The sequence below is a fragment of the Sphaeramia orbicularis genome, unplaced genomic scaffold (assembly GCF_902148855.1).
Source record: "Sphaeramia orbicularis unplaced genomic scaffold, fSphaOr1.1, whole genome shotgun sequence".
NCBI lineage: Eukaryota > Metazoa > Chordata > Actinopteri > Kurtiformes > Apogonidae > Sphaeramia > Sphaeramia orbicularis.
In genome coordinates, this window is record NW_021941444.1 from 104327 (window position 1) to 129326 (window position 25000).

General features: G+C 44.0%; 2 protein-coding genes across 2 annotated transcripts in view; both read right to left on the reverse strand.

Annotated features, from left to right (window-relative positions):
• Positions 1-10404, reverse strand: part of LOC115415771 (interphotoreceptor matrix proteoglycan 1-like) — a 47319-nt gene extending 36915 nt beyond the window's left edge. Inside the window, exons 1-2 of the mRNA XM_030129413.1 lie at positions 10253-10404; positions 1244-1475 (exon numbers count right to left, since the gene is read on the reverse strand). Of these exons, the coding sequence (XP_029985273.1) occupies positions 1244-1475; positions 10253-10404 (384 nt within the window). The remainder of the gene's footprint in view (positions 1-1243; positions 1476-10252) is intronic.
• Positions 10394-25000, reverse strand: part of LOC115415767 (titin-like) — a 108004-nt gene continuing 93397 nt past the window's right edge. Inside the window, exons 15-16 of the mRNA XM_030129410.1 lie at positions 18853-19068; positions 10394-10456 (exon numbers count right to left, since the gene is read on the reverse strand). Of these exons, the coding sequence (XP_029985270.1) occupies positions 10436-10456; positions 18853-19068 (237 nt within the window). The 3' untranslated portion in view covers positions 10394-10435. The remainder of the gene's footprint in view (positions 10457-18852; positions 19069-25000) is intronic.

Here is a 25000-nt window from a genome sequence, read left to right on the forward strand (position 1 = left end):
TTATGATCAATATAATACATTTAAAAACTACACAAAACCATCAATAATATATGAACAAATTAGCAAAAAATTTTACTAAAATAAAGTTAAAAACAGATAAAAAATAGCACAAATGAATAAAACAGCCAAAATGATAAAATGAACAAAAATTAGTGGTAACTCACAAAAATTAATGCAATTATAAAATGGCACCAAAAATAAAATAAGTAACAAATGAAAAAATGGAAAAAATGATAAAATGGCAACAAAAGGGAGAATAAACACAAGTGACAAAATGAACACAATCAAATAAAAATATGAAGAAAAAATGAATAAAATCCGATTGTAAAACCCATGGAGTGGATGGACACACTGGGTTATGATCATAATAATAAAAGAAATAAAAAAAAAACAATACAAAACAATATTGTGAAAAATAAGCATAAATGTTACTAAATAAAGTGAAAACAGACAAAAATAAGGAGCTGACGTGGAGCGGTGTGATTCAGGTGTTTGTGTCTGCAGGTCTGAGCCCACGTTTACGCAAGGAACTAAAAATCTACAGCATCCATCTGTTGACACGCATCTGACCTTAAATGGATGTTGAATGTGTGACTGAATCCTGCTTTGTCAGAAAACGTCAGACTTCAGGTTGTTCAGGTTGTCTGCGCTGAACCTGGAGAACAGCTCCGATTCCAAGAAGAAGGTCTTCTCTCCTGTGTGCTAAAAGCAGCCCAGTTTCACTTCAAACTTTATTTATACACTGAGGATGGAGCACAACCGCTTTACGTACAAGTTTAAACATCAGAACCCCCACCACCACCCCACCACCACCACCACACCCCACACACACTTAAAAAGACTGACTGAGCACCAGAGGAGCAAAGTAAAGTAAAGAGGAGGTGCTGTCTGAGGGAGCATCTGCACCAGGAGGCAACCAGCAACCAGCAACAGCACTGACCAGTGGGAGAGGGCAACTGGGACCCCCACCCCCAGAAGGAGCAGACCCCAGTGAAGGAAGACCCCCACCCCCAGAAAGGAGCAGACCCCAGTGAAGGAAGACCCCCACCCCCAGAAAGGAGCAGACCCCAGTGAGGAAGACCCCACCCCAGAAAGGAGCAGACCCCAGTGAAGGAAGACCCCCACCCCCAGAAAGGAGCAGACCCCAGTGAGGAAGACCCCCACCCCCAGAAAGAGCAGACCCCAGTAGGGAAGGCGCAAACATGTCCACAGTCCAACTGCACCAGTGTTGAACTGGATGTACCTTGGGAACTGGACGTACTTGGGAACTGGACGTACCTGTGGGAACTGGACGTACTTGTGGGAACTGGACGTACTTGTGGGAACTGGACGTACCTGTGGGAACTGGACGTACTTGTGGGAACTGGACGTACTTGTGGGAACTGGACGTACTTGTGGGAACTGGACGTACTTGTGGGAACTGGACGTACTGTGGGAACTGGACGTACCTTGGGAACTGGACGTACTTGTGGGAACTGTGTGGTTGAACTCCGCAGTGTGAGCTCAGCTGTTGGTGCAGATGTCAAACCAAGGTGGATGAACTCAGGTGAACTTTCAAATGTGCTTTTTCTTAGAATTAGCTTATGTGGCTTATTGACGTAAGCTGTGACATGTCTGACCAGCAACAACTGTCAAACCAATCACATGTGAATGCTGAGATTATGAACCAAATATGGACATCTTCCAAATGACTGAGACTAGAAAATGTACTGAAGAAGATTTTCATGTGGATGAGACAAGGCAGAGACGAACAGTGGGTTTGGTGTGAGACTAGTTGATAACTGACTGATTTTTTTTTTTTTGGAACTTTTTTTTTATTTTTGCCTGAAGCAATAAATCAAGCTCTGTTGTAACTTTTGAAAACCTCAGCCCTTCTTTTGGTGAATTCTTCATTTCTCCTGGGTTGGTCCTCCATCCAAAACATAACTGGTGAGTTAATTAAATAAGTCACCCCCCCCCCTCCCCCCGCGCAGACAGCCATTTTTACAGAAGTATTGGAGTAAGGTGGAGGAACACCGGTGGTCATGTGTTTGACATGGGCACACAGTTTAAGTCAGAACAAAGCGAAAACAGTTACCCAGTGGATAAAATGTAAAGATATGACTCAGTCAATTCATTAACTGAAATTAATTGTGGTTTTTGAGATTACTGTTACCGGTGTGTTCAATAGACTCACAACAGAAACATGACAGGATGAGTGTGGAAGTGCAGGATGGAGAAGAAGAGCCAAAGTTTCCAACTGAAGAAGAGAAAAGAAGAGCACAACGTCCAGGTTTTCATCTGTTTAGAACGGATGGAAGTGGATTAGGAGGCGGTGAAAAACATAAAACACACAGTCCAAAGATGAAGCGAAAAAACCTGACAACAAACAGAAAACATCCACATATGTTCTGAAAGGTAAATGAAAAATATGAATATTTAAGTCAAATAAAAGTAGTTCCAGTGTCTGTAAGTCACGTTCTGTCTGAACGAATGTCAGTGGAAGTTCAGTTAAAGACATACGACTGAAAGACACTTCCTCTGTTTTTGATTTAATAACCTTTGAATTTACTCCGAGTTTTCATGAACATCTACAAGATCAGTGAATTAAATAGAAAATACAGGATTTACACCGGAAAGATAAAAAACAGATGATAATATTAGAATAAAGGGAGATAAATAACAGGAAAGATCAAGGAGAGAAATGTATTTAGAAGTCACCACAAACAGTTAAAGGTCGTCAAGGATTCAAATATAAAACTATTTATATTTTAATGAGGATTTATTAAAGGAGGATAAATAAATGTCAGTAGTGGTAGTTTGTTTTTGTTCAGTTAATTGTATATTTTGCAAAAAAAAAAGTTTTGATATAATAACCTGTGAATTTACTCTATGCATTAAAATTAAATATAGAAAAAGAGGATTTGTACTGAAAATATGCAAAAATACAGAGGATAATGTTGTGAAAATTGGTGTTTAATTACTTATTAAAGGTTAAATATAGAGAAAAATCCATTTGAGTGTCACCATGAAAACACTTCCAGTTCTTTAAGGGTTCATGTCCAACACAAATATGAAAAGTGTTTTTTCTGCACATACTGTATATTTTATTATTACAGTCTTGTGGTACCACCCCCGTTGACAAACCCTGTTCTGGAGGACTGGTCCGACCCCTAACCCCTAAACCTGAACAGGCACATGAACCCGTTCCAGCTGCGCAAACAGAACCACATAAGAACAAAGCACCAGGAATGTGTTTCCATCCATAAACTAACGAGGCTGTTCATGTTCCAGACGAGTTTAGGAGATAAAAACATGTTCAATAAACCACAGACAACTGACTATCAGTGACGTGGAACTGTGACTGGACGCTCCTGTTTCCATGCAGAATAAAACTACATGTGACAGCTCAGCCTGGACCTCAGTCAGTTTTCCATCCAAACAACACCTCCAGACTCAGAAGACTGTCACACTTTGGTTTTCAGCGACACTTCTAATTCTGACACTAATTAACTGCCATATTTTAAGGTAAACCGCTGGGGAGTGAATCAGAAACTTTAAACTCATTTAAAGTTTGATAATTTAATCTAATCAGCGAAAAAGGCGATGCTGTGAATGGAGCTGACAGTTCATAAAACGCTTCATTAATTAGAGTCTGAGCTGAGCTTTAATGAAGCTTTGAACGGTGGATCCTTTAAACTGAACCTGGAAAACAAAGCTCAGTTTGATACGTTACAAAAATGAGGTTTATGAAGATCCATGAATGAAACTTCAATAATCAGTGAGTGTTCGGAACTGGTCTGGGTTCAGGACCCGCTATGACCCCCCCAATGACAAACCAAGACCCAGACTGATAAAAGTTCCACTTCTAAAACCCATTTAAAATAAAGATGTTGTGTTTAGAACCTGAGATAGTCCAGAATATTCCAGTGTGAAAACAGACCAGACCAGCAGGTGGACCCCATTCAGGTGGAAACGTTCCCTTTACCATGAAATTCAAACATCTGAACCCAAACTAAAGTCATTTATTCAAATACTAATAATAAAGCTGACGGAACCATCACAACATTTTACAAACACAAACAATTCAATTAATAAAGTCAAACTTGTGTTTCTGAACAGGATTATTCTGCCCAAAGGACCATGACCCACTGACCCACTGAAAACAGGTTTATGACCCACTGACCCACTGAAAACAGGTTTATGACCCACTGAAAACAGGTTATACCACTGACCCACTGAAAACAGGTTTATGACCCACTGACCCACTGAAAACAGGTTTATGACCCACTGACCACTGAAAACAGGTTTATGACCCACTGACCCACTGAAAACAGGTTTATGACCCACTGAAAACAGGTTTATGACCCACTGACCCACTGAAAACAGGTTTATGACCCACTGAAAACAGGTTTATGACCCACTGACCCACTGAAAACAGGTTTATGACCACTGAAAACAGGTTTATGACCCACTGACCCACTGAAAACAGGTTTATGACCCACTGAAAACAGGTTTATGACCCACTGAAAACAGGTTTATGACCACTGACCCACTGAAACAGGTTTATGACCCACTGAAAACAGGTTTATGACCCACTGAAAACAGGTTTATGACCCACTGACCCACTGAAAACAGGTTTATGACCACTGACCCACTGAAAACAGGTTTATGACCCACTGAAACAGGTTTATGACCCACTGACCCACTGAAAACAGGTTTATGACCCACTGAAAACAGGTTTATGACCCCTGACCCACTGAAAACAGGTTTATGACCCACTGACCCACTGAAAACAGGTTTGACCCACTGAAAACAGGTTTATGACCCACTGACCCACTGAAAACAGGTTTAGACCCACTGAAAACAGGTTTATGACCCACTGAAACAGGTTTATGACCCACTGACCCACTGAAAACAGGTTTATGACCCACTGAAAACAGGTTTATGACCCACTGAAAACAGGTTTATGACCCACTGACCCACTGAAAACAGGTTTATGACCCCTGACCCACTGAAAACAGGTTTATGACCCACTGACCCACTGAAAACAGGTTTATGACCCACTGAAAACAGGTTTATGACCCACTGACCACTGAAAACAGGTTTATGACCCACTGAAAACAGGTTTAGACCCACTGACCCACTGAAAACAGGTTTAGACCCACTGACCCACTGAAACAGGTTTATGACCCATGACCCACTGAAAAACAGGTTTATGACCCACTGAAAACAGTTTATGACCCACTGACCCACTGAAAACAGGTTATGACCCACTGACCCACTGAAAACAGGTTTATGACCCACTGAAAACAGGTTTATGACCCACTGAAAACAGGTTTATGACCCACTGAAACAGGTTTATGACCCACTGAAACAGGTTTAACCCACTGACCCACTGAAAACAGGTTTATGACCACTGACCCACTGAAACGGTTTATGACCCACTGAAAACAGGTTTATGACCCACTGACCCACTGAAAACAGGTTTATGACCCACTGAAAACAGGTTTATGACCCACTGACCCACGAAAACAGGTTTATGACCCACTGAAAACAGGTTTATGACCCACTGACCACTGAAAACAGGTTTATGACCCACTGAAAACAGGTTTATGACCCACTGAAACAGGTTTATGACCCACTGACCCACTGAAAACAGGTTTATGACCCACTGAAAACAGGTTTATGACCTGAAAACAGGTTTATGACCCACTGACCCATGAAAACAGGTTTATGACCCACTGACCCACTGAAAACAGGTTATGACCCTGAAAACAGGTTTATGACCCACTGACCCACTGAAAACAGGTTTATGACCCACTGAAAACAGGTTTATGACCCCTGACCCACTGAAAACAGGTTTATGACCCACTGAAACAGGTTATGACCCACTGACCACTGAAACAGGTTTATGACCCACTGACCCCTGAAAACAGGTTTATGACCCACTGAAAAACAGGTTTATGACCCACGAAAACAGGTTTATGACCCACTGACCCACTGAAAACAGGTTATGACCCACTGAAAAGGTTTATGACCCACTGAAAACAGGTTATGACCCACTGACCCACTGAAAACAGGTTTATGACCCACTGAAAACAGGTTTATGACCCACTGACCCACTGAAAACAGGTTTATGACCCACTGACCCACTGAAAAACAGGTTATGACCCCTGAAAACAGGTTTATGACCCACTGACCCACTGAAAACAGGTTTATGACCCACTGACCCACTGAAAACAGGTTTATGACCCACTGAAACAGGTTATGACCCACTGAAAACAGGTTTATGACCCACTGAAAACAGGTTTATGACCCACTGAAAACAGGTTTATGACCCACTGACCCACTGAAAACAGGTTTATGACCCCTGAAAACAGGTTTATGACCCACTGACCCACTGAAAACAGGTTTATGACCCTGACCCACTGAAAACAGGTTTATGACCACTGAAAACAGGTTTATGACCCACTGAAAACAGGTTTATGACCCTGACCCACTGAAAACAGGTTTAGACCCACTGACCCACTGAAAACAGGTTTATGACCCACTGAAAACAGGTTTATGACCCACTGAAAACAGGTTTATGACCCACTGACCCACTGAAAACAGGTTATGACCCACTGAAAACAGGTTTTATGACCCACTGAAAACAGGTTTGACCCACTGACCCTGAAAACAGGTTTATGACCCACTGACCCACTGAAAACAGGTTTATGACCCCTGACCCACTGAAAACAGGTTTATGACCCACTGAAACAGGTTTATGACCCACTGACCCACTGAAAACAGGTTTATGACCCACTGACCCACTGAAAACAGGTTTATGACCCACTGACCCACTGAAAACAGGTTTATGACCCACTGAAAACAGGTTTATGACCCACTGACCCACTGAAAACAGGTTTATGACCCACTGACCCACTGAAAACAGGTTTATGACCCCTGACCCACTGACAGGTTTTGACCCACTGAAAACAGGTTTATGACCCACTGACCCTGAAAACAGGTTTATGACCCACTGACCCACTGAAAACAGGTTTATGACCCACTGACCCCTGAAAACAGGTTTATGACCCTGAAAACAGGTTTATGACCCTGACCCACTGAAAACAGGTTTATGACCACTGAAAACAGGTTTATGACCCACTGAAAACAGGTTTATGACCCACTGAAAACAGGTTTATGACCCACTGACCCACTGAAAACAGGTTTATGACCCACTGAAAACAGGTTTATGACCCACTGACCCTGAAAACAGGTTTATGACCCACTGACCCACTGAAAACAGGTTTATGACCCTGAAAACAGGTTTATGACCCACTGACCACTGAAAACAGGTTTATGACCCACTGAAAACAGGTTTATGACCCACTGAAAACAGGTTTATGACCCACTGACCCACTGAAAACAGGTTTATGACCACTGACCACTGAAAAACAGGTTTATGACCCACTGAAAACAGGTTTATGACCCACTGACCCACTGAAAACAGGTTTATGACCCTGAAAACAGGTTATGACCCACTGAAAACAGGTTTATGACCCACTGAAAACAGGTTTATGACCCACTGACCCACTGAAAACAGGTTTATGACCCACTGACCCACTGAAAACAGGTTTATGACCCACTGAAAACAGGTTTATGACCCACTGACCCACTGAAAACAGGTTTATGACCCACTGACCCACTGAAAAACGGTTTAGACCCCTGACCCACTGGAAAACAGGTTTATGACCCACTGAAAACAGGTTTATGACCCACTGAAAACAGGTTTATGACCCACTGACCCACTGAAAACAGGTTTATGACCCACTGAAAAACAGGTTTATGACCCACTGACCACTGAAACAGGTTTATGACCCACTGACCCACTGAAAACAGGTTTATGACCCACTGAAAACAGGTTTATGACCCACTGACCCACTGAAAAGGTTATGACCCACTGAAAACAGGTTTATGACCCACTGAAAACAGGTTTATGACCCACTGACCCTGGAAAACAGGTTTATGACCCACTGAAAACGGTTTATGACCCACTGAAAACAGGTTTATGACCACTGACCCACTGAAAACAGGTTTATGACCCACTGAAAACAGGTTTATGACCCACTGACCCACTGAAAACAGGTTTATGACCCACTGACCCTGAAAACAGGTTTATGACCCACGAAACAGGTTTATGACCCACTGACCCACTGAACAGGTTTATGACCCACTGAAAACAGGTTTATGACCCACTGAAAACAGGTTTATGACCCACTGAAAACAGGTTTATGACCACTGACCCCTGAAAACAGGTTTATGACCCCTGAAAACAGGTTTATGACCCACTGACCCACTGAAAACAGGTTTATGACCCACTGAAAACAGGTTTATGACCCACTGAAAACAGGTTTATGACCCACTGACCCACTGAAAACAGGTTATGACCCACTGACCCACTGAAAAGGTTTTATGACCCACTGAAAAACAGGTTATGACCCACTGACCCACTGAAAACAGGTTTTGACCCACTGAAAACAGGTTTATGACCCCTGAAAAACAGGTTTATGACCCACTGACCCACTGAAAACAGGTTTATGACCCACTGAAAACAGGTTTATGACCCACTGACCCACTGAAAACAGGTTTATGACCCACTGACCCACTGAAAACAGGTTTAGACCCACTGAAAACAGGTTTAGACCCACTGAAAACAGGTTTATGACCCACTGACCCACTGAAAACAGGTTTATGACCACTGAAACAGGTTTGACCCACTGAAAACAGGTTTATGACCCTGACCACTGAAAACGGTTTATGACCCACTGAAAACAGGTTTATGACCCACTGACCCACTGAAAACAGGTTTATGGACCCACTGACCCACTGAAACAGGTTTATGACCCACTGAAAACAGGTTTATGACCCTGAAAACAGGTTTATGACCCACTGAAAACAGGTTTATGACCCACTGAAAACAGGTTTATGACCCACTGACCCACTGAAAACAGGTTTATGACCCACTGACCCACTGAAACAGGTTTATGACCCACTGAAAACAGGTTTATGACCCACTGAAACAGGTTTATGACCCACTGAAAACAGGTTTATGACCCATGACCCACTGAAACAGGTTTAGACCCACTGAAAACAGGTTTATGACCCACTGACCCTGAAAGGTTTTGACCCCTGAAAAACAGGTTATGACCCACTGAAAACAGGTTTATGACCCACTGAAAACAGGTTTATGACCCACTGAAAACAGGTTTATGACCCACTGACCCACTGAAACAGGTTTATGACCACTGACCCTGAAACAGGTTTATGACCCACTGAAAACAGGTTTATGACCCACTGAAAAAGGTTTGACCCACTGACCCACTGAAAACAGGTTTATGACCCACGAAAACAGGTTTATGACCCACTGAAACAGGTTATGACCCACTGACCCACTGAAAACAGGTTTATGACCCACTGACCACTGAAAAAGGTTTATGACCCACTGACCCACTGAAAAACAGGTTTATGACCCACTGAAAAACAGGTTTAGGACCCACTGAACCCACTGAAAACAGGTTTATGACCCACTGAAAACAGGTTTATGACCCACTGACCCACTGAAACAGGTTTATGACCCACGACCCACTGAACACAGGTTTATGACCCACTGACCCACTGAAACAGGTTTAGACCCACTGAAAACAGGTTATGACCCACTGACCCACTGAAAACAGGTTTATGACCCACTGACCCCTGAACAGGTTTATGACCCACTGACCCACTGAAAACAGGTTTATGACCCACGACCCACTGAAAACAGGTTTATGACCCACTGAAACAGGTTTATGACCCACTGACCCACTGAAAACAGGTTTATGACCCACTGAAAACAGGTTTATGACCACTGAAAACAGGTTTATGACCCACGACCCACTGAAAACAGGTTATGACCCACTGAAAACAGGTTTATGACCCACTGAAAACAGGTTTATGCCCACTGACCCACTGAAAACGGTTTATGACCCACTGAAAACAGGTTATGACCCCTGACCCACTGAAAACAGGTTTATGACCCACTGAAAACAGGTTTATGACCCACTGACCACTGAAAACAGTTTATGACCACTGAAACAGGTTTATTACCCACTGACCACTGAAAACAGGTTTGTGACTGTAAACAGGTTTGTGACCCACTTTAGGGTTGCGACCCCTCATTGACAGCCAGTGCTTAAATGGGGCTTTGGAGTGTTCCAGCCCTGGTAGCTGATACCCAGGTGTGTTTTACCTGCACATGGCTCCGTGTCCGGGATGACGGTGCATTCCCCCCCCGGGCAGAGTCTGGGTCCAGGACACAGCGACTCTGACAGGGAAAGACGTCCACCGACAGGAAACAGGCTCACAGCGACACTCCGCCTCCCTGGACCGACCAATCACCATGCAGCGAGAAAAGGCCCCACACGCCAGGAACTTACAGGGGTTGGCTGGTCAGCTGAGGAGGAGGAGGAGGAGGAGGAGGAGGAGGAGGAGGAGGAGGAGGAGGAGGAGGAGGAGGAAGTAGTATTAGTATTGTTGAATTGTCCTGGTCTCCTCAGAGGTTCTGGTTCTGTTGAGGTTTGTGGAGGTCCATCTCAGATAAAAACCGTTTTTTTTTTTTCAGTTGTCTGATAAAATGTTGGTGTTTTTTACCGTCTTTGAGAAAACAAATCCATTTGTGTGTTCATCTGGAACATGAACAGTCCTTCAGACAAACTTCAGCTCCCTCCAGAGGAACTGAATGATGAACTCATTAGATCTGATTGGCTGAGAGTTCAAGGCCACTGTGGCTCCTAATTACATGATGAACACTGCGCTCGGTCTACATGTGGACTCAAGCAGGTGAACTTCAGTCCAAACAGGACAGTCCTGAACCAGAACCTGAACCAGAACCTGAACCTGAACCTGAACCTGAACCTGGTCCAGCGTATGTGTCTGTTATTATGAGCTTCTGTTTTTTGTTTCCTCAGATTCATGTCAGTCTAAATGTTGGGTCACACGTTGAACAGAACCACACACACAGAAGGTTCTGGACTCCATTCCTGATCAGCAGCTACAGGTTCCACCTCTAATCAGAACCTCAGACCAGGTTCTGCTGGAGATCTGGATTCAAACCAGGATTAAACACAAAGAATGGATCACAGCCAATCAGGACAAACCTGACTTTAATATGTGAACCTTTAACCCTTTAACCTCTGATTAAAGGTACAGGTTCACATATGAACCCTTTAACCTCTGATTAAAGGAGCAGGTTCACATATGAACCCTTTAACCTCTGATTAAAGGAGCAGGTTCACATATGAACCCTTTAACCTCTGATTAAAGGTACAGGTTCACATATGAACCCTTAACATTCCTCTGATAAAGGTACAGGTTCACATATGAACCCTTTAACCTCTGATTAAAGGTACAGGTTCACATATGAACCCTTTAACCTTTGATTAAAGGTACAGGTTCACATATGAACCCTTTAACCTCTGATTAAAGGAGCAGGTTCACATATGAACCCTTTAACCTCTGATTAAAGGTACAGGTTCACATATGAACCCTTTAACCTCTGATTAAAGGTACAGGTTCACATATGAACCCTTTAACCTTTGATTAAAGGTACAGGTTCACATATGAACCCTTTAACCTCTGATTAAAGGAGCAGGTTCACATATGAACCCTTTAACCTCTGATTAAAGGTACAGGTTCACATATGAACCCTTTAACCTCTGATTAAAGGTACAGGTTCACATATGAACCCTTTAACCTCTGATTAAAGGTACAGGTTCACTATGAACCCTTTAACCTCTGATTAAAGGAGCAGGTTCACATATGAACCCTTTAACCTTTGATTAAAGGTCAGGTTCACATATGAACCCTTTAACCTTTGATTAAAGGTACAGGTTCACATATGAACCCTTTAACCTTTGATTAAAGGTACAGGTTCACATATGAACCCTTTAACCTCTGATTAAAGGAGCAGGTTCACATATGAACACTTTAACCTTTGATTAAAGGTACAGGTTCACATATGAACCCTTTAACCTCTGATTAAAGGTACAGGTTCACATATGAACCCTTTAACCTTTGATTAAAGGTACAGGTTCACATATGAACCCTTTAACTCTGATTAAAGGAGCAGGTTCACATATGAACCCTTTAACCTCTGATTAAAGGTACAGGTTCACATATGAACCCTTTAACCTTTGATTAAAGGTACAGGTTCACATATGAACCCTTTAACCCTCTGATTAAAGGATACGGTTCAATATGAACCCTTTAACCTCTGATTAAAGTACAGGTTCACATAGAACCCCTTTAACCTTTGATTAAGGTACAGGTTCACATATGAACCCTTTAACCTCTGATTAAAGGTACAGGTTCACATATGAACCTTTAACCTTTGATTAAAGGTAAGTTCACATATGAACCCTTTAACCTCTGATTAAAGGTACAGGTTCACATATGAACCCTTAACCATCTGATTAAAGGAGCAGGTTCACCATATGAACCTCCTTACCTCTGATTAAAGGTACAGGTTCACATATGAACCCTTTAACCTTTGATTAAAGGTACAGGGTTCACATATGAACCCTTTAACCTCTGATTAAAGGAGCAGGTTCACATATGAACCCTTTAACCCTCTGATTAAAGGTACAGGTTCACATATGAACCCTTTAACCTCTGATTAAAGGTACAGGTTCACATATGAACCCTTTAACCTCTGATTAAAGGTACAGGTTCACATATGAACCCTTTAACCTCTGATTAAAGGCAGGTCACATATGAACCCTTTAACCTCTGATTAAAGGTACAGGTTCACATATGAACCCTTTAACCTCTGATTAAAGGTACAGGTTCACATATGAACCCTTTAACCTTTGATTAAAGGTAAAAGTACAAAACAACTGCTTAATATTTGTTTATTTATTTATTTGAATTAGCATTAAAACCAAACCACAGATTATATAAACAAACGTCGAATATTCGAAAGGAGTGGGATGAAGTTTCATTTATAACCCCACCCCCAAGTGAGATTCCATAAGTAACTCAAAATCTGACCCAGACTAAATCGGAGCTCAGCATAAACCCCTGCAGTGCTGAACACATGAAGGACAGATTCTGTCCATTTAACAGCAGCCTTTCACATTCCAGTAAACGCTGTCCATTTGTCAGAGAAATGTTTGTCAAAAGTCGGGCCCTTATATGTGCAAATGTCGGGACGTAACTACTTATAAAACATAACAAATTAATCCTGAATTCAAACAGGTTGTATGAATCCACTGGCTGTGTCCAAATGAATGTTCAGGTGGTTTTTCAGCAGCTGGAGGGTTCACATTCAAACTGTCTGAACTATTAGAGTCCAAAGACACAAATGAAGCCACACAGCTGATACAAGTGGGTTTACACACAGATGAGCCCGTTCACACTCTGTAGGAACCCTGAACAACACTTTGAAGTTGTGGTGGAGGTCTCCAGTTCAGATCTTTGAACGGTGGTGGTGTCTGCGTTGGAATGTGTTCTTTGGTTCAGTTTCGTCCTCAGGGTCTGGACAAACGGATCACACAGGTCTGTTCAATCGTCTGGATCGACCCACCTCTGTTCTGTTCCAATAAACGTCTCCTGGGTCATTCGTCCTGGGTCTCCTGGGTCATTCGTCCTGGGTCTCCTGGGTCATTCGTCCAGCGTCTCCTGGGTCATTCGTCCTGGGTCTCCTGGGTCATTCGTCCAGCGTCTCCTGGGTCATTTGTCCTGGGTCTCCTGGGTCATTCGTCCAGCGTCTCCTGGGTCATTCGTCCAGCGTCTCCAGGGTCATTCGTCCAGCGTCTCCTGGGTCATTCGTCCTGGGTCTCCTGGGTCATTCGTCCAGCGTCTCCTGGGTCATTCGTCCTGGGTCTCCTGGGTCATTCGTCCAGCGTCTCCTGGGTCATTCGTCCTGGGTCTCCTGGGTCATTCGTCCAGCGTCTGGGTCATTCGTCCAGCGTCTCCTGGGTCATTCGTCCTGGGTCTCCTGGGTCATTCGTCCAGCGTCTCCTGGGTCATTCGTCCTGGTCTCCTGGGTCATTCGTCCAGCGTCTCCTGGGTCATTCGTCATGGGTCTCCTGGGTCATTCGTCCAGCGTCTCCTGGGTCATTCGTCCAGCGTCTCCTGGGTCATTCGTCCTGGGTCTCCTGGGTCATTCGTCCAGCGTCTCCTGGGTCATTTGTCCTGGTCTCCTGGGTCATTCGTCCAGCGTCTCCTGGGTTATTCGTCCTGGGTCTCCTGGGTCATTCGTCCTGGGTCTCCTGGGTCATTCGTCCTGGGTCTCCTGGGTCATTTGTCCTGGGTCTCCTGGGTCATTCGTCCAGCGTCTCCTGGTCATTCGTCCAGCGTCTCCAGGGTCATTCGTCCAGCGTCTCCTGGGTCATCGTCCTGGGTCTCCTGGGTCATTCGTCCAGCGTCTCCTGGGTCATTCGTCCTGGGTCTCCTGGGTCATTCGTCCAGCGTCTCCTGGGTCATTCGTCCTGGGTCTCCTGGGTCATTCGTCCAGCGTCTCCTGGGTCATTCGTCCAGCGTCTCCTGGGTCATTCGTCCAGCGTCTCCTGGGTCATTCGTCCAGCGTCTCCTGGGTCATTCGTCCTGGGTCTCCTGGGTCATTCGTCCAGCGTCTCCTGGGTCATTCGTCCTGGGTCTCCTGGGTCATTCGTCCAGCGTCTCCTGGGTCATTCGTCCAGCGTCTCCTGGGTCATTCGTCCTGGGTCTCCTGGGTCATTCGTCCAGCGTCTCCTGGGTCATTCGTCCTGGGTCTCCTGGGTCATTCGTCCAGCGTCTCCTGGGTCATTCGTCCAGCGTCTCCTGGGTCATTTGTCCTGGGTCTCCTGGGTCATTTGTCCTGGGTCTCCTGGGTCATTTGTCCTGGGTCTCCTGGGTCATTCGTCCAGCGTCTCCTGGGTCATTCGTCCAGCGTCTCCTGGGTCATTCGTCCAGCGTCTCCTGGGTCATTTGTCCTGGGTCTCCTGGGTCATTCGTCCAGCGTCTCCTGGGTCATTCGTCCAGCGTCTCCTGGGTTTCGTCCTGGGTCTCCTGGGTCATTCGTCCAGCGTCTCCTGGGTCATTCGTCCTGGGTCCTCCTGGGTCATTCGTCCAGCGTCTCTGGGTCATTCGTCATGGGTCTCCTGGTCATTCGTCCAGCGTCTCCTGGGTCATTCGTCCAGCGTCTCCTGGGTCATTCGTCCTGGGTCTCCTGGGTCATTCGTCCAGCGTCTCCTGGGGCAATTTGTCCTGGGTCTCCTGGGTCATTCGTCCAGCGTCTCCTGGGTTATTCGTCCTGGGGTCTCCTGGGTCATTCGTCCTGGGTCTCCTGGGTCATTCGTCCTGGGTCTCCTGGGTCATTTGTCCTGGGTCTCCTGGGCCATTCGTCCAGCGTCTCCTGGGTCATTCGTCCAGCGTCTCCAGGGTCATTCGTCCAGCGTCTCCTGGGGTCATTCGTCCTGGGTCTCCTGGGTCATTCGTCCAGCGTCTCCTGGGTCATTCGTCCTGGGTCTCCTGGGTCATTCGTCCAGCGTCTCCTGGGTCATTCGTCCTGGGTCTCCTGGGTTCATTCGTCCAGCGTCTCCTGGGTCATTCGTCCAGCGTCTCCTGGGTCATTCGTCCTGGGTCTCCTGGGTCATTCGCCAGCGTCTCCTGGGTCATTCGTCCTGGGTCTCCTGGGTCATTCGTCCAGCGTCTCCTGGGTCATTCGTCCTGGGTCTCCTGGGTCATTCGGTCCAGCGTCTCCTGGGTCATTCGTCCCAGCGTCCTGGGTCATTCGTCCTGGGTCCTCCTGGGTCATTCGTCCAGCGTCTCCTGGGTCATTTGTCCTGGGTCTCCTGGGTCATTCGTCCAGCGTCTCCTGGGTCATTCGTCCTGGGTCTCCTGGGTCATTTGTCCTGGGTCTCCTGGGTCATTTGTCCTGGGTCTCCTGGGTCATTTGTCCTGGGTCTCCTGGGTCATTCGTCCAGCGTCTCCTGGGTCATCGTCACGCGTCTCCTGGGTCATTCGTCCAGCGTCTCCTGGGTCATTTGTCCTGGGTCTCCTGGGTCATTCGTCCAGCGTCTCCTGGGTCATTCGTCCAGCGTCTCCTGGGTCAGCCTGGGCCTTCACGGGTTTGTTCTGCTCGTATTTACACACAAACATCTGTGACTGCTGCTGCTTTTGTTGTCATATAAGAGCGTCTGCAGGTGGTGGACGAAGGAACACGTTCAGACGTTTTAATCACAATCACGAGTTGAGGTTTTTCTTCCAAACATTCAAAGATGCTGTGGATTAAAGACGGCCATAAATGGACCCTCTAGTGGTTGTCAGTGGTATTACACCTTCACCACTAGGGCTGTATGAAAATATTGGTTCCACAATACACTACCAGGCAAAAGTTTGGACTCACCTGTTTTTTTCTTTTTATTTTTATGACTATTTCCATTGTAGATTCTCACTGAAGGCATCAAACTATGAATGACACACATGTGGAATTCTGTAGTTTTAAAAAAGGGGGGACAAAACTCAAAGCATGTTTTATATTTTAGATTCTTCAAAATAGCCACATTTTGCTTTTATTACTGCTTTGTGCATTCTTGGCATTCTCTTGATGAGCTTCATGAGGTAGTCACCTGAAATGTTTTCCAAAAGTCTGGAAGGAGTTCCAAATGATGCTGAGCACTTGTTGGATCTGTGGTCCATCTCACGTCATTTAAATAAGAAGGTGAGTCCAAACTTTTGCCTGGTAGTGTATATCACGATACTTTACTTCACGATACTGTATCAAAATTAAAAAGTACTGTATCGATATTTTTAGGTATTTATTCAACTGCAGACATGGTGAGGGTTCATTTTTGTTTTTCTTTTTTGTGTATATTTTATTATTTAACTGTTTTGGTTAAATAATGTTATTTAAAGCATCCTGGAGAAGCCAATAATGTAATAACGACTGATCACGTAAGAACAGCCAATAATGTAATAAATTTGCCATTTTTAAAATGCAATAGGCCAAAAACATAATAACTGGCCGATAACAATAAAAGAGAGAGGGGCAGATTTCCTCACAGTTCTACCTAATAATGAAACTTAAATACAGTGATATTAATATATTTTTATGTTATTGGCTCAGTTATTACATTTGCAAAGAATTTTTTTTCACCAGGCCAAAATTGTAATAAGATATTATATTGTTATGACGTTATCGGTTCAGGACTTTTATTACATTATTGGCCAGTTATTGTGTTTTTGGCCTATTACATTTTAAAAATGACAAATTTATTGCGTTATCAGCCGTTACTACGTTATCGGTCGTTCTTACATTATTGACTTCTACACATCCTAAAGCCTTTTTTATGTCTGAAAGGGGCAGATGTTCGTTCTTTTGTTGCACAAAAATAATGTTGGATGACTGAGGGACTGTCCACTGTGCATTCTATTCACAACGAACAGAACAGGAACATGTGAGTCTGCACCTGATGTTCAGCACCCAGGACATGAAGAGCCTTCATCCTCTTCATCATCACTACGATCCTCCAGCCCCATACTGTTGGACTGTGTGTGTGTATGTGTGTGTGTGTGTGTGTTGGACACACAGACCTAATTACTGATTCTATTTGAATGTGTTTGTGATCTGTGCTCTGGGCTTGAATCTCATCTGTGGAGGATAATACAGTAGAACACAGCAGGAGCATGTTCTGAAAACAAAACAGGCTGAGGAGGCAAGTGAGGAAGGATCTGAGGAAGGAGGCAAGTGAGGAAGGATCTGAGGAAGGAGGCATCTGACGAAGGATCTGAGGAAGGATCTGAGGAAGGAGGCAAGTGAGGAAGGATCTGAGGAAGGAGGCAAGTGAGGAAGGATCTGAGGAAGGAGGCATCTGACGAAGGATCTGAGGAAGGAGGCAAGTGAGGAAGGATCTGAGGAAGGAGGCATCTGACGAAGGATCTGAGGAAGGATCTGAGGAAGGAGGCAAGTGAGGAAGGATCTGAGGAAGGAGGCATCTGACGAAGGATCTGAGGAAGGATCTGAGGAAGGAGGCATCTGAGGAAGGATCTGAGGAAGGAGGCAAGTGAAGAAGGATCTGAGGAAGGAGGCATCTGAGGAAGGATCTGAGGAAGGAGGCATCTGACGAAGGATCTGAGGAAGGAGGCATCTGAGGAAGGATCTGAGGAAGGATCTGAGGAAGGAGGCAAGTGAGGAAGGATCTGAGGAAGGAGGCATCTGACGAAGGATCTGAGGAAGGATCTGAGGAAGGAGGCAAGTGAGGAAGGATCTGAGGAAGGAGGCATCTGACGAAGGATCTGAGGAAGGATCTGAGGAAGGAGGCAAGTGAGGAAGGATCTGAGGAAGGAGGCAAGTGAGGAAGGATCTGAGGAAGGAGGCATCTGAGGAAGGATCTGAGGAAGGATCTGAGGAAGGAGGCATCTGAGGAAGGATCTGAGGAAGGAGGCAAGTGAAGAAGGATCTGAGGAAGGAGGCATCTGAGGAAGGACCTGAGGAAGGAGGCATCTGAGGAAGGACCTGAGGAAGGAGGCATCTGAGGAAGGACCTGAGGAAGGAGGCATCTGAGGAAGGATCTGAGGAAGGATCTGAGGAGGTACTTGGTGAACTTTCTCCTTGTTTTCCATTTATTCCAGTTTTTTAACCTCATCTAATCTCTCTTTTTGTCAGTTTGTACATGTTTTCCTCTCCCAGTGTGTATATTTCACTGAATGTATAAAATATGTGCATGGCAGTGGGTCCACAGCTGCTTTTATATTATAAATGTTATACTCTGGAATATAAACTGCCTGTTCCAAAATAAAAACTAATAAAACCCCAAACCCAGTGCTGTTGGTGGTAGTTTCCAGGCTACATGTTGGGCTTCTTCTCACCTGGTTCCACGTCCAGTGAGTGGGTGTCGATCTGGATGTGCAGGTGTTTGGCGGCTGAGCAGAACTCCTCCAGAACGCAGTGGACGGCCTCGGTGATGTTGTACGGCACCGACTGGCGAACTTCATCCTGCTGTTGACCACCACGCTGCCCTTCCTGAAGTTGAGAATCTCCAGGTTTCTGAAGCCCGTCAGGTTGGCCTGCAGGAACGGCAGCAGCTGCAACCGCAAGGACACATAATTACGGCATCTACGTACAGAAAACGGACCGTTTGAATGAGTTGGCACAGTGAATGTTAAAAGCACGGACTAGGAGACCCAGTTCGACGCGCGTCAACCCTGAGCCGCTCGGCTTCAAAGTCTCAAGGATGTTTCAGATGTTTTAACGGTCCATGTTTGTGTCATGTTGAAGTGGTTGTGATTCCACATGGAGATGGAGAAACCCTCTGAGGAGAGACGCCGTTAAACATTTGACAGTTAATTGGATATTAATGACCAAATGTTTCATTTCATTTATCAAATGGCCTCATTTGTTATACATGAAGAGCTGTAAAAGCGAGGACATTAAGAGGAAAACTTTGAAGACTCCTCTGTTCTGCACCAGCTTTAGGAACTGTCAGAAAAACCAAATGAAACTACTCTAAAAAAAAAAAAAAAAAAAGAAACCCATGGTTATTATAAGTGCTCCTTTATCTGCTGTGCTTGGACAGACTGAAGTGGGGACATCGAATTATCACCGATTTCTACTGTGATTTAAGAAGTGAATTAAATACAAGGATGGATATAAAAGCAGCTGCAGCATGGGAGTAGGATATATGTGTATATATATGTATGTATATATGTATATGTGTGTGTGCATATATGTATGTGTGTATGTATATGTGTGTGTGCATATATGTATATATGTATGTGTGTATGTATATGTGTGTGTGTATATATGTATGTGTGTATGTATATGTGTGTGTGCATATATGTATATATGTATGTGTGTATGTATATGTGTGTGTGCATATATGTATGTGTGTATGTATATGTGTGTGTGCATATATGTATATATGTATGTGTGTATGTATATGTGTGTGTGTATATATGTATGTGTGTATGTATATGTGTGTGTGCATATATGTATATATGTATGTGTGTATGTATATGTGTGTGTGTATATATGTATGTGTGTATGTATATGTGTGTGTGCATATATGTATATATGTATGTGTGTATGTATATGTGTGTGTGTATATATGTATGTGTGTATGTATATGTGTGTGTGCATATATGTATATATGTATGTGTGTATGTATTTCTTTCTTTCTTTCTTTCTTCTGCAAAGGTGGTTATGTTTTCATTGGGGTTTGTTAGTCTGTTTGTCTGTTTGTCTGTTTGTTTGTCTGTTTGTCTGTCTGTTTGTCTGTTTGTTTGTTTGTTTGTCTGTTTGTTTGTCTGTTTGTTAGTTTGTCTGTCTGTTTGTTTGTTTGTCTGTTTGTTTGTCTGTTAGTTTGTCTGTCTGTCTGTTTGTTTGTTAGTTAGTTTGTCTGTTTATCTGTTTGTTTGTTTGTCTGTTTGTTAGTTTGTCTGTCTGTTAGTTAGTCTGTTTGTTTATCTGTTTGTTTGTCTGTTTGTTAGTTTGTCTGTCTGTCTGTTAGTTTGTCTGTTTGTTTATCTGTTTGTTTGTTTGTCTGTTTGTTAGTTCGTCTGTCTGTTTGTTTGTTTGTTAGTCTGTTTGTTTATCTGTTTGTTTGTTTGTCTGTGTCTGTTTGTTTTGTTAGTTAGTTTGTTTATCTGTTTGTTAGTTTATCTGTTTGTTTGTTTGTCTGTTTGTTAGTTTGTCTGTTTGTTTGTTTGTTAGTTAGTTTGTCTGTTTATCTGTTTGTTTGTTTGTCTGTTTGTTAGTTTGTCTGTCTGTTTGTTTGTTTGTTTGTTAGTTTGTCTGTTTGTTTATCTGTTTGTTTGTTTGTCTGTGTGCAAGATTACTCCATAAGTTATGGACAGATTTGGATGAAATTTTCAGGAAATGCTGATACTGAACAAATGATTACATTTTGGTGGTCGGGGGTGGGGGGGGGGGGGGGGGGGCTCTAGAAGCACTTGGAGAGCGCAGACCTCCGCCAAGGCTGATCAGTGCCTCCCCCCCCCCCCCCCACCCCCAATCACCACCAAAATTTAATCATTTCTTCCTTATCCCATTTCCAACAAACCCTGAAAATTTCATCCAAATCTGTCCATAACTTTTTGAGTTATGTTGCACACTAATGGACAGACAAACAAACAAACAGACAAACAGACAAACAGACAAACAAACAAACAAACAGACAGACAGACAGACAGACAGACAGACAGACAGACAGACAGACAGACAGACAAACAAACAAACAAACAAACAAACAAACAAACAGACAGACAGACAGACAGACAGACAGACAGACAGACAGACAGACAGACAGACAGACAGACAGACAGACAGACAGACCGACCCTGGCAAAAACATAACCTCCTTGGTGGAGGTAATTAGAGTAAAACACATGACTGAGCACACAATGATGTTTTCACTCACATGTGGATGTGTCTGCCTCACAGCACTGCTACTGCCCATGTGGACTAAGGACTAAACTGAGCATGTGCAGAGTGAATTAGGTCAGTCCTAAGTTGTTCCTGATTGGAGCAACTGCAAGAGTTCCAACTGTCCCCAGTCTCCCCTACACTATGAACACCCAGGCCTGTCTGCAGAATGAAACTGTGAGGGAGACAGGAAGTGCACGGACATGGGGGGGTGGGGTGAATACTGCATAAGACAAGGGGGTCCGTGATTTTTTTTTTTTGGGGGGGGGGGGGGGGTGTTAGCTGCCCATCCTTGTCAGAGCACATGAGCGGGGGGGGGGGGGGGGGGGGGTGTGCTCTGTGATAATGTGTTTGTGTGTGGGGCTGACAGGGTCATGGTGTGAGCAGCAGTGAAGCTGACAGCCTGTACTGTTGGTCTGAAGGCTGCTGTATGCTCACACGCCTTCACAAGGTCAGCTGATGTCATTTTCACAGCCCCGCCCCTTCACGCAGCTCATCTCAAGTGGAAACTTTCCACTTCACACACCTCACAAAATTTGTAAGAGACGTGTGGACAACATGGCCGACATTCGGGAGCTCCTGGTGGTAGAAGTACAGAAGTACAGGCACTGGGACCCCCAGGACCCCCAGGACCACCACCACAGCTGAGTGGGGAAGGATTAAGCCAACAAAGAGGAGGAATGGGCAAAAAAACCTGGAAAAACCTTCAGGACAGAGATGTGAAGGCAAAACAGACCACCAAAGGGAGAGGCGGAGACCCAGGGGGGTGGGGCCAAATGACCCACGGACCAATGAGAGAGTCGAACTGGATATGGATTAAACACAGGAAACACACACACATTTAGCTCCAGAGGAGGAAGTTCACTGATCATTTTCTTCTTCTGTAGTTTTTTAATGTGTCACATGTCCGTTTGTGGAACACTGCCCCCTGCAGTTTGGGAAGAGACGCTGTGCAGAGACGCACACAGTATACACACACACACACACACACACATACACGCACACACACGCACACATACACGCATACACACACACCTACACACACACCTACACACACACACATACACACACACATACACACGCACACACACGCACACACACACATACACACACACACATACACGCACACACACACACACACACACACACACATATATACACACACACACACACACACACATATATACACGCACACACACATACACACACATGCACACACACACACACATACACACACACACATACACGCACACACACACACACACACACACACATATATACACACGTATACACACACACACCCTCACACACACCTACACACACACACACACACACACACATATGTATACACACACACACAATAATCATTGAAAAATAAAAGAACATCAAAGCTTTCCTTTGGAACAGTGTGACACACGGTCCAGTGTAGTCAGATTACTGCTGGTACTCAGCCCTAGTCATCAGGCAAAAACACAACTATCAAACCCACCTGCTGTTTCATACAACACCCTCGCCACCCCCCCGACACTGCGTATGGAGTGACACTGCACCGCTGTAACAGCGTGGGAATGTCCCGTCGTCATGACATTAACACACAAACAGCATGGCCTCCTCCCCTCCTGGTCATCACCAGACGTCTCCATGGCAACAGTGAAGGACTCACTCACAGTGATGTGACGTGTGTGTGTGTGAGCGCTGCAGAACCTCATCTGTGTGTGTGTGTGTCTCAGGTGTACACAGGGTGTGTGTTGTTGCCTCAGACTCCGCCCACACACACTGCAGTCATGACTGTTCAGAAAACACCAGAATGACAGAAGTTGTGGGTTTAAAACCAGCACTTTAGCGTCACTGTCAGCCACAGAAAGGAGGCGCTGGAGGACCGGGACTGTGAGCACGAACCTGAGCAGACCACACACCACAACACTGGCATCAGGACACAGTATATGACAATACTGTTAAAAAGGCCACATTCTGTTTGTCTCTTTATTTAAATGATTATTTCCTTGAAGAATTCAATTCCATCATAAATCTGCACAAATCCTAAACACATTTGTATTTGATCCCAACAGGATCTAATGTTCTATCAGCAAATGTTCCAACTGTGTTCAAACTGAAATTGTGTTTTCCAGACATTCCAGTTTCAGATCCTGTTCAAATGTTCACATTCTATTAGTTCACAACTAACATCAGAACAGGATTGGAGTTCAATCCAAACAAAGGAACCAACATTATTGAATAAAAGAGCGTGAAATAAGAATGAATAAAATAGAAACAACAAAACATAAATGAACCTCTGTCATAAATGCATTTGAATAAATACCTAAAAATATCCGTACAGTACATTTTAATATCGATACAGTATTGTGAAATGAAATATCACAATATATCGCAGAACCGATATTTTCTAACAGCCTTAGTTGTGGTTGTTAAATTTTTTAGTGTCAATCTGATTTTCTTCGTTTTTCTTCATTTTACTCAGTATTTTTATTTGGTTTTGTTCATTTTGTTGCCCATTTTATAATTTAATTAATTATTTTGTTGAGTTATTACTAATTTTTGTTCATTTTATTCATTATTTTTGGCTGTTTTTATTCATGTCATTGCTTATTTTGTCTGTTTTTAACTTTATTTTAGTAACATTTTTGGCTTATTTTTTCGCATTAATGATTTTATTTGATTTTGTTCATTTCGTTACTTATTCTGTTTATCAAAAGAGAAATTCAGGCTCTCAGGAAAATCACCGCTTATCAATGAATCGATCAATAAGGTCAACCAACTAATGATGAATGGATTAATCGATCATGTGCATCCTTCGTGTGATCCATTCTAAACGTAGTTTCTGCAGTTCATCTTTTTAGGTTTTATGCAGTCCAAGTTCCAGTCCTTGTGTTTCTAACAGCCTGGACTCCAGAAGAACTGGATCCTTTGGCTGGTTTTCAGTGGTGGTTCATTTGGGTACATGTGGTTTGTAAGCGGCGCCGTCAGCCGCTGTTTCTGATGTGATTCTGTGCTTTCCACAGGAGTCGCTCACACACCAGCCGCTGGTCTGTCGTCAGTTTCCCTCATTTATTCTGTCATCACCGCTCAAAGCCTTTTTTTCAGCACATACAAGTCGTCTTCGCCTCAAAATAGACACCGACTCCACCGACGTACACGACTCGACATCCTGACACATTTGTTCAATTCCCAAACAGAACCCACACATAATTATTCCTATTGATGCCACCGTTAAAACCGCTCAGTGAAATGAATCGTAAAAGTCTATTCACGCTGCAGACTGAACAGGCGTGTGTCGGCCTGAGCAAGACTTTTATTCATGTGTTAATTACTGCGTTTTTCTTTGTGAATTTACTTTAGACAGCAGCGAACAGATTCTGGTTGAATCCTACTGCATTTAAACACTGATGAATCAGCAAAAACCAAACGAAAACACACGTTCACACTGAAGTATTTGGTCCTTTGGGTTCTGACTGTGGATCCTGGTTCATGGGGTTTATCTGAGTTTAGGACGCCTGTGTTGGCTTAGAGGTGTGTCCTGGCAAGAACCTGGAGATACAATACAAGTCACAACACTAGGATCACCACATAATATATC